Source organism: Gigantopelta aegis, chromosome 12, assembly GCF_016097555.1.
Source record: "Gigantopelta aegis isolate Gae_Host chromosome 12, Gae_host_genome, whole genome shotgun sequence".
In the NCBI taxonomy this organism is placed as follows: Eukaryota; Metazoa; Mollusca; class Gastropoda; order Neomphalida; family Peltospiridae; genus Gigantopelta; species Gigantopelta aegis.
In genome coordinates, this window is record NC_054710.1 from 9,577,035 (window position 1) to 9,587,273 (window position 10,239).

At 36.8% G+C, this 10,239-nt stretch overlaps 1 protein-coding gene across 2 annotated transcripts; it reads right to left on the reverse strand.

The window, feature by feature from the left end:
* Positions 1–2,183: 2,183 nt before the first annotated feature.
* On the reverse strand, positions 2,184–9,456 carry LOC121386601 (protein yippee-like 5). 2 transcript variants are annotated; one of them, XM_041517554.1, is made up of 3 exons: positions 9,388–9,456; positions 6,380–6,492; positions 2,184–3,806 (listed from the first exon to the last, which is right to left on the reverse strand). In XM_041517554.1, exons 2-3 carry the CDS (start codon positions 6,486–6,488, stop codon positions 3,553–3,555), a joined length of 363 nt encoding a protein of 120 aa, XP_041373488.1. In that variant the 5' UTR covers positions 6,489–6,492; positions 9,388–9,456; the 3' UTR covers positions 2,184–3,552. The 2 variants fall into 2 exon arrangements, with proteins under 2 accessions (XP_041373488.1, XP_041373487.1); XM_041517553.1 differs by having other exon boundaries at positions 9,320–9,445.
* Between the last annotated feature and the right edge of the window lie 783 nt (positions 9,457–10,239).

Consider the following 10,239-nt stretch of genomic DNA (forward strand, 5'->3'; position numbering starts at 1 on the left):
ACGACTGATATATCAAAGGCTGTGGGGTTGTTGTTGTTGTTTTTGTAATTGTGGAAGATTTCACAGAAATCCAGATTCCACAGGTGCTGGTTTGGACAGAATTCACTATCTACATTACTCAAGACCGACATAAAACAGCTGACGATATACAATGTTGTTCCTTATCACCGCACCCTGAGAGATTGAACATGAAGGGGAAAATTAAAACCGTTCTGAAAAACATGCCAATAATCCCGACCACAATGGGAGGCCGTTCAACAATTTTATAACACTCTGGGGAAGGGCCGGGGCATCATGGGAAATATTACGAGACTGTTTGTCAGGAGTTACCTAATGTTTTCAAAACAATGGTCTCATTTTTATTAATCTATTTTCAAAACAATTCTCTCATTTTTATTAATCTATTTTCAAAACAATTCTCTCATTTTTATTTTTATTTTTTAATTATAGAGTAAATTTTTTATTTATAATTAAAAGTAAAATGTAGCAATTAGTCATTTATTGACAATGTATAGTATTTATTATCAAACCAAACAAAAATAGAAAATCCTATAGTCAAATTATGTTTAAATGACGGAGGAGTATTAATTAACATCATGTAATTTTAGATGGGTGGGGTAGTGATTTTAGTATTAGAAATCGTTATATGAGGGAGGGGCATATACATTCTAAATTGTGTGATACCGTTACATAATTGTTGAACGGCCACAAAGAAATAATAATTAACTGCTCATAAGATCATGGCAATGGCAAGATGGAAGGGGAGATAACCTCCTCCAGTTCCATTCCTCGTGAAGATCTTCACACTGTCATTCAAATTTGTTCAAAAATTCAAACTCTGACACATTAAACCAATTCTGACCTGCAACCAGTGGTTCAAATATGATACCCCAATAATAAAAAAATCTTTGTTACAGCTTATATAGTGTGACATCAATAAAACAACCTCCAACGAACCCAAGGGGAATACTTGTATTTGTAATCTGGGCGTTGTATTGCTGAAAACATTTCAAATGGGAGTACACATAAATGGAAATTACTGACTGAAACACAGTGTACTTAAATTTACCATCCATTAAAAGCTTTTGTAGCAGATATCACTGGCACTATAATTTGCTATATCTTCTGCGATATTCTCCTTGGAGATATCACTTCTTATAATCTTGATTGGTCAAATTTTAATCACATGATATTATCTTGTTACGTTACTGTGTATGTTTCAGCGCTAAACCTATCATCAGTGATGTCACGCCACTGTCGTTCTGCTAGTTAACGAGTCTACTGCTGCCAAATATACAGTGACATTCAGCCCACATTACTGACATTGTTTACAATTTTTGCAAATGAAAAGTATGATAATGGATGATAAAAAGAATACCCCCCTCGTGTCTTGTGATATCATAATTTATCACAAGCCTCAGATTTTATATTTTTATCAACTCGTGCTGATAAATTATGATATCACAAGACATGAGGGGAGTATTCTCTATTTATCCTGCAACCACTGTTTCTGTTGGCTAATTAGATGACAGATTATGACTTTTGACGTCACTCATGTGACGTCACAGACATAGCAACATTACAAAATCACTCATTTGACCTCTAGATCATCGTACAAAATAGCTGAAATAACAAAAATAATAGCTTTTTTCCCTTAATTTTTATGGTCTGCAGGATAAAGTTAATAAGTAGAGTTAATGACAAGGATATCAACTTTATCCTCTTCAGGCTGAATGAGAAATTCTTACTTTCACAGGATAAAGTCGATATCCTGTCATTCACTAGTTATACTCTATTTACTAAGTATAATTGCTTACAAAAACAATTGAGCCTCCCAAACAGCTAAAAAAAATCTTAACATTTGAGCAAACAGTTGTACGACATTTCAAAATGAAATCAGAAAATCGATATGTGGGTGAGGAAATTGGGGTTGGTGCGATCCCACAAAGCTTCATTAAAGGCATACTGACACGATTTAAGGACCTTATTTCTCTAAAAATGGATAATAAATAAAAATTTCATTAATTGTTGGAAGCCAAATCTAGCTATCGCATCACCTTAACTGAACCATGATGGAGTGAAATCCATGTCAACCCTCTCGACAATTTTAGTTTTTGAATTATGGACTATTGCCATAATTCAATTATATTTACAAAATATCATTAATAAATGGAGTATGGTGGTTATGAAGATGGTTGAATAAAGTACATTTAGGGACAAATCAAATTATTTTTGTTCAGGTAATACTTTGTTAGGCAATTAAATAGGTCAGTGGTCTGTGACAATATGCCTTTAACATAACAGGGGACAAAATCATTAATCTAGAAATGATTTTTTAAGAAGTTGTTTTCACAATCCTATTAAACTGGACTGTAAACCGCTCAAAATCCATCAAGTTTTAATGAAAAGACAGCAGTAACCCAGGGGACAAAATCATTAATCTAGAAATTATTTTTATGCAGCTGTTTTTCAATCATATTAAAACGCAACAGTAAACCGTGACAGTAAAAGACAGGTGTAACCTATCCAATCAAGTTTTAGTGAAAAGACAGGAGTAACTGATCCAAAACACATCAAGTTTTAATGAACAGACAGGGGTAACCGATCTAAAACCCCATCAAGTTTTAGTGAACAGACAGGAGTAACCGATCCAAAACCCATCAAGTTTTAGTGAACAGACAGGGGTAACCCGATCTAAAACTCATCAAGTTTTAGTGAACAGACAGGAGTAACCGATCCAAAACCCATCAAGTTTTAGTAAACAGACAGGGGTAACCGATCTAAAACCCCATCAAGTTTTAGTGAACAGACAGGAGTAACCGATCCAAAACCCATCAAGTTTTAATGAACAGACAGGAGTAACCGATCCAAAACCCATCAAGTTTTAATGAACAGACAGGAGTAACCGATCCAAAACCCATCAAGTTTTAGTACACAGACAGGGGTAACCGATCCAAACCCATCAAGTTTTAGTGAAAAGACAGGGGTAACCGATCCAAAACCCATCAAGTTTTAGTGAACAGACAAGGGTAACCGATCCAAAACCCATCAAGTTTTAATGAAAAGACAGGGGTAACCGATCCAAAACCCATCAAGTTTTAATGAAAAGACAGGGGTAACCGATCCAAAACCCATCAAGTTTTAATGAAAAGACAGGATTAACCGATCTAAAACCCATCAAGTTTTAATGAAAAGACAGGGGTAACCGATCCAAAACCCATCAAGTTTTAATGAAAAGACAGGAGTAACCGATCTAAAACCCATCAAGTTTTAATGAAAAGACAGAGGTAACCGATCTAAAACCCATTAAGTTTTAATGAAAAGACAGGGGTAACCGATCCAAAACCCATCAAGTTTTAGTGAACAGACAGGGGTAACCCAGGTAACAAAATCATTAATTCATAAATGATTTTCTGTGGGGATGTTTTCGCAATTCTATTAAACCGCGACTGTCTGTGCCGTAAAACTTGTCTCTCGTCAACAAGTTTTTTGTTGTTTTTTCTTTAATCAGTTCTGGCTGAAATGTCCAAGTCAGCTGCCTCCTTCCTATAATCAGCTCTCATTGCCCACATGCTCCTCGAAACCCTCACTTTCCGTGACAAGGGCACGCTCGAGAATCACTCGACCTTCTTTGTATTTCTGGTTGTCCTCTGTGGCAAATTCGTAAATCCAGCCAAGTTTTGCATCACAGTTCTTGCACGACACGTCGCGCACCATGTGGCGTCCGGTCAGCATGACGCGGTCCTGTACCTCGCTGTAGTTGAGATTCACAACTTGGTTAAACAGAAACGCTCGTCCCGTGGCCCCTAAAACAAAACAAAAAAAGTAAGGAAATGTTTATTTAACGACACACTCAACACATTTTACGGTTATATGGCGTCACAGATATTGAGAGAGGAAATCTGCTGTCGCCACTTCATGGGCTACTCTTTTCGATTGTTCATGGTCGACAAGCTTACCCCAACTGGAAGTCTTCCAATGTGTCAGCTCTAAAGTCGAACCAAGTTTTATTTCACTTCATGATTGACAAGCAAAGAAAGAAAGAAAGATGTTTTATTTAACGATGCACTCAACACATTTTATTTACGGTTATATGGCATCAGTCATGCTTAATGACCACACAGATATTGAGAGAGGAAACCCGCTGTCATCACTTCATGGGCTACTCTTTTCGATTAGCAGCAAGGGATCTTTTATATGCACCATCCCATAGACAGGATAGTACATACCATGGCCTTTGTTACACCAGTTGTGGAGTCCTGGCTGGGACGAGAAATAGCTCAATGGGTCCACCGATGGAGATCGAGCCTAGACCAACCACGCATCAAGTGGGCGCTTTACCACTGGGCTACGTCCCGCCCCGCGGAATTAAATGTCTTACCCAAGGGCTCAAAATTAATGACAGCACCAACAGCAATTGTTATAATATGGTGCGGCAAGATTGTGAGTTTATTAAAACTATAGTTGTATTTGTATTTTGTATTTGTAAACGATGTTATAATATGGTGAGGTGAGATTGAAGAGTTTATGAAAAGTGTAGGTGTGTTTGCATTTTGTACTATTTTGTACTATTACCCCTATGGTTAAAAATATCTTGGTACTTATCACAGTGAGATGTCCGGTTAGAACGCCAAGTGGGATGCAACACTTCGTGACATCATCAATTGGCGTAATACAACCTTACAGGAAAATCAACCAAAACAAGTTGAATGATAACAATTATGTTCGATTATGGGCAATAAATAGGATATTAAACTCGCTACGATTTCGTTTTATGATTAAATGTCTCTCGTGAAATAATTTTTATTGTCACTCACTAAAGCTCGTGGCAACTGAAAATTATTTTACTCAGGACATAAACATGATTTAAAATGGAAGCTTGTTTAATATTCTATAATTAGTAAATGATATAATTATAATATGGTGAGGTGAGATTGTGAGTTTATTCAAACTGTAGGCATGTTTGTATTTTGTATTAGTAAATGATGTTATTATTAGGGTCTCCATGAGTACTAGAGTACTCAGGACACGGGTCGAGTCTAGCAAGACTCGAGTCCGTTCATAGGACTCAAATACCCATGCAAGGAAGAGCACTCTCATTTAATTATATATTTTTGACGTCATTTTGCCAAATGCTTACTGCCGGTTGCATTATAGGGCTATACGATATGAAGGGAGAACAAAAGTCGAATGTATGCAATGCAATGACATGATTTGGCATCCATGTTCAGTGCTGGAAAAGAAAGAAGTGTTTTATTTAACGACGCACTCAACACATTTTATTTACGGTTATATGGCGTCAGACATATGGTTCAAGACCACACAGATTTTGAGAGGAAACCAACTGTCGCCACTACATGGGCTACTCTTCCGATTGGCAGCAAGGGATCTTTTATTTGCGCTTCCCACAGGCAGGATAGCACAAACCATGGCCTTTGTTGAACCAGTTATGGATCACTGGTCGGTGCAAGTGGGGTTTACACCTACCCACTGAGCCTTGCGGAGCACTCACTCTGGGTTTGGAGTTGGTATCTGGATTAAAAATCCCATGCCTCGACTGGGATCCGAACCCAGTGCCTACCAGCCTGTAGACCGATGGCCTGCCACGACGCCACCGAGGCCGGTCAATGCTGGAATGAAGATGCATAATGCCAGTTTACTTTAGTGTTTAGTCTGCTTATCATCTAGTGTAAGTGTCAGGTACCAAAACTAGCTCTGGGTGAGCAAAACATTTCGCCAAATTGTCTTCAAAAACTGCAGAATTCAAGAGTTATTTTCTAAACAAATTATTATACGATTTTTTTCCCCAAAATTAAAATAAAATTCGCCAACTGCTTTCAAAATTTGCAATTGGTGAATTTGGTGAGTGCCAGAGCTAACCCTGGGGTACTCGGATCCGGGTCGACTTTGACCCTCAAGTACTAGAGTCCAATGTTTAGGACTCGTGGAGGCCCTAGGTATAATATAGTGAAGAGAGATAATAGATTTAATATTCAATAAATCAGGGCTTCTAGAAAAAAAAATTAATCCACTATCCATGGGATCAGTGATTTTTAAAATTTACTAGCCACGATTAAAAATTAACTAGCCCTACTTTACATTAAGTTAATACAATGTTTCTAAATAATAAATATAATCAGATCTATCACCTAAAGAGGGAGATAGATATTAAAAACACTAAAATTGGGAGTTGGGGTGGGGTCAGGATATTCATATTTACAAACTTACAGACTTAACTGCAACATTTTACTTCCTTTTTCACTAGCCGTCGGGCATGGCAATAGTAGTTATTTACTAGCCCAACAATGACTATCACTAGCCATGAGAATGGGGCTACATGAATCTAGAGGCCCTGTAATTGTATGCTATGAAGACGAACCTGTGAATCTCGTAGATATTAGTTGTGCTCGGTTCGTTAGCGGAGTTTCACAACTTGCGCAGGAAAATATTCTCGTGCCTCCTAGATGTTTCAGGAATATCCGACCCATGATGCTGAAAAAAAATAGCAACAAAAACTTTATTTTCCAGGGACGATACTGGATTCTTAATAGCGGGTTAATTTTTTTTAATCTTGTAACTTCAAAGGCCATAACTCTGTGAAACATGGGTAAATTACCATCATGAAAGTCAAACTTGATTGATGGATAAGCAATTTCTTACCCACCCGTTGGTGAGAATATCATTTGTTATTTATGATAACACATACAGTTAACACATATATGTGTGATAACATTTTAAAGACGCACTCACTCAGGGTTTGGAGTCGGTATCTGGATTAAAAATTCAATGCCACGACTGGGATCTGAACCCAGTACCTACCAGCCTGTAGACCGATAGCCTAACCAGGGGACAATATTTCAAAATCTGAGGTAACCGGAAGTCGGTTCACGTGGTTTTTACCTAGGTAACCAATTGTTACGTGAATTATATTTGCGTAACCTGTAGATTACCTCATCGGTTACCTCAAAGTTACGTTGAAATTATATTTTAAATACATAATTTTTAGCTCAAACATAAAGTTAAAACAAAATACAAAAGAGAACGTTTTATAAAACAGAAAACAGTTTCTTTAATGCTTACAAATCGAAAGAAGTGACTTGCAGAAGTTTCTTTTGTTTTCGTACGATCGTAGCGTTGTAGATTTATTATTATTATTATTATTATTATCATTCACCACTTGCCATCGGGATCACAAAAAGTAATTTTTAGTTGCCCGAATCTAAAAACCACTGTCCTCGGGCATCGGGCCACCGTATTCTAAAACCTTTGTGCAGCTTGTGGAAGTTGACACTATTGTAAAAGGATTAAATATCAGCCCAGTACTGAAACAAAATAGATACATTTGGAGGAAAAATGCCCATTCCCTGGTGCATGATTAGACTAATAATTTTCTTTTATAAATAACAAATAAAGGCTACCATTTGTCACTGATATGTAAAATTTAGTATACAGCAGATTAAAAAAAAAAACACCAAAAACCCAAACAACAAATGTCCAGTCCCTCTAAACTACAAAACAGGCTACTCATTGGTGCATGATTAGATTAATAAAAATAAATCTTATAACAACATAAAAAGAAAGACCACAATTTGACACGGATATTTTGCGTTGGCAATGCTACTTTCACTTTATCACTGGTACTTCTCTACTACAGTGACGTTCCAAATGTTTGTTATTTAAAGCTCATTATGCGATGTTAGTATTTTTCAGCTTTTGTGACCTTTTTGCATTTTTGTTTACATTAAAACCGTTTTCAACCTTTGTAAAATTAAAGGCAATCCAATATTATGTCTACATATATTCCTTTAGAGATAAAATAGCAGCAGATAATTTAGGCGCATTAGCGGTCCGTGCATATTTCTTTAAAACGTTTGGCTCGTCTCTATTCTGAGCCTTTGGTCGCAAGTTACAACCGTTGCAATATAGTGTTGTCTACTGGAAAGATTGGTTGGAATACTAGTAGTATGTCTGCGTTAATAAACTTCCTGTAATCGTGAAGTCTGTAAGTTTTAATTTCTGAACGTCTACAGGTCACGACGTAACCGATTTGCGGTTTGCGTAAATTTAATTTTACGTAACCGACATGCGAACAGAACGGCGGTTTGCATGAAATATTGTGTCCTGCTAACCACGACACCACTGAGGCTGATGTGTTAACAATGTGGTTCAGACTTTAGGAGTAATGATGATTCTAGTCCGAATGGACATAAAAAGAAAGCGTAGTTCTTTCTATATCCGAAAATTGTTACATTACCCTACAAATAGCTGGTATTCAAAATTTGTGACACCATAGTTCAACCACTTCTCAACCGAAATGGTGCAACAAATGGACACACAAACCAAAAATGTATAATCTACCGTACTCACTAAATCCCGACTGAAGTACTTGCACCATTATTAACAAAATAAATCTTCCAACGACAACCTTCAAAACTCCCCGTCAGTTTAAATTTGCTAAATAGATGGAAACAATTCACACTGCACATTAAGAAAAGTATTGAGTTAAAGGCGCAGATCCTAGTTTCAGCCTGTACCCAGTAAGATGTTTCTGACTAATAAAATATTTCTACGATTAAACTGACATATGAAAATATATTTTCTTGTCTAGAATATCAGTGTCTGTACATTCAATGTGTTTCTGGTCGTCTTAATATTTGTAAGGAGCCCAAACTGGATTCTGTTTTGAAATAAATTCGTACATACGAAAAAATTAATATTTTAGGAAATAAAATGAAATTTAACCTATTAAAAATATAAGAACGATCAGAAACATGTTTAATATGCCTGTATAGCCACTAATATTTTATGCTGAAAAATATATTTTATATATGTAATTACAATCGTTAAAAGGTCTCTGTTAGTCGATAACACCGTAAAAGTTGCAGCAAACTCAGTTGTCCCTTTAAAAAATTACTATTGGTTAGCTTTTAATTGTTATGTACGAAGCAAAACCCAAGGTGTGAAAAATTACTGTCGTCAACCTTAGTATCTGTTCCTTTAATGTGCTCCGTGCACTATGGAGTCTGGACTATGGTGATTCATGATAGTAAACAAATATAATATTCAATGTAAATAAACCTCATATTTATTTTGTATTTCCATAATCTCTATATGAATAACGTCATGAGTGGGCTGTAGTCACATTATTTGATGAAATTATTATTTTAAAATGATAACAAACATACAAATTGCAATAAATGATTCAAGGAAGTTGTCACGAATACAGGATATGGTAAGAATTACGTAAACAAAACAAACAAAAAACATTACCATGTCAAACCACCCAAAAAATGTAAACAAACAGATAAAGAGAAATTACCGCTGTTTGCCACTGCCTTAATACTTATTTTACTAAACACAATATGGATCAATTAGTGTATACGATACCAAGATGTTACCACGAACACAAACGTCAAAAACGTAGGAATTCTATCCAATGTTTTTGTTAACACGACCTTCTTCTCAAGGAAACGTAACTCTAAATGAATATCGGAGGCCATCAGAAGGAGCAGTGAACGTAGGAGGCCAATATTGGGTAATAAAAAGTTACATATCAGTTTTGATTACCGGCCTCAGTGGTGTCACGAACATATGGCTGATGATTACTGGGTTCGCAGCCCGGTACCGACTCCCACCAGAGCGACTTCTCTCTGACCCCATCAACCCACTGTCCTGGACAGACAGCCCAGATAGTTGAGGTGTGCACAGGACAGTGTGCTTGAACCTTAATTGGATATAAGCACGAAAATAAGTTGAAATGAATGAAAGTTCTTATTCCATGCAGAAAGGGGATGGGTGCAGGGGCGTCGGAAGCAGAACGGCCGGTACGGCCATGGCCGTACCACTTCAGGGCTTCTAGGATTTTTTTAAAATCAACTAGCCATCATGCTGCCATGGGATCAGCGATTTCAAAAATGTACTAACCAAGATTAAAAATTCAGTAGCCATACTTTGCTTTAAGTTAATACAATTTTACTAAATAATAGTAATAATCAGACATATTATGTCACCTAAAGAGGGAAATAGACCATAAAAACACTAACATTGTGGGTTGGGGTGGGTCAGGATATTCATATTTACAAAATAGACTAAACTGCAACATCTGACAATTTCTTTTTACTAGCCGTCGGGCATGGCAATAGTAGTTATTTACTAGCCCAACACCGAATATCACTAGCTATGGGAATGGGGCTACCATAATCTAGAAACCCTGCACTTTTGGGGCCAGGAACGGTGTGG

Bases quoted from the DNA above. Each gene is read 5' to 3' on its own strand.
- LOC121386601 (XM_041517554.1), bottom strand. From the start codon at position 6,488: ATGGGTCGGATATTCCTGAAACATCTAGGAGGCACGAGAATATTTTCC. The intron at 3,807-6,379 runs GTTCGTCTTCAT...GTTTTGTTTTAG, and splicing joins AATATCTACGAGATTCACAG to GGGCCACGGGACGAGCGTTT.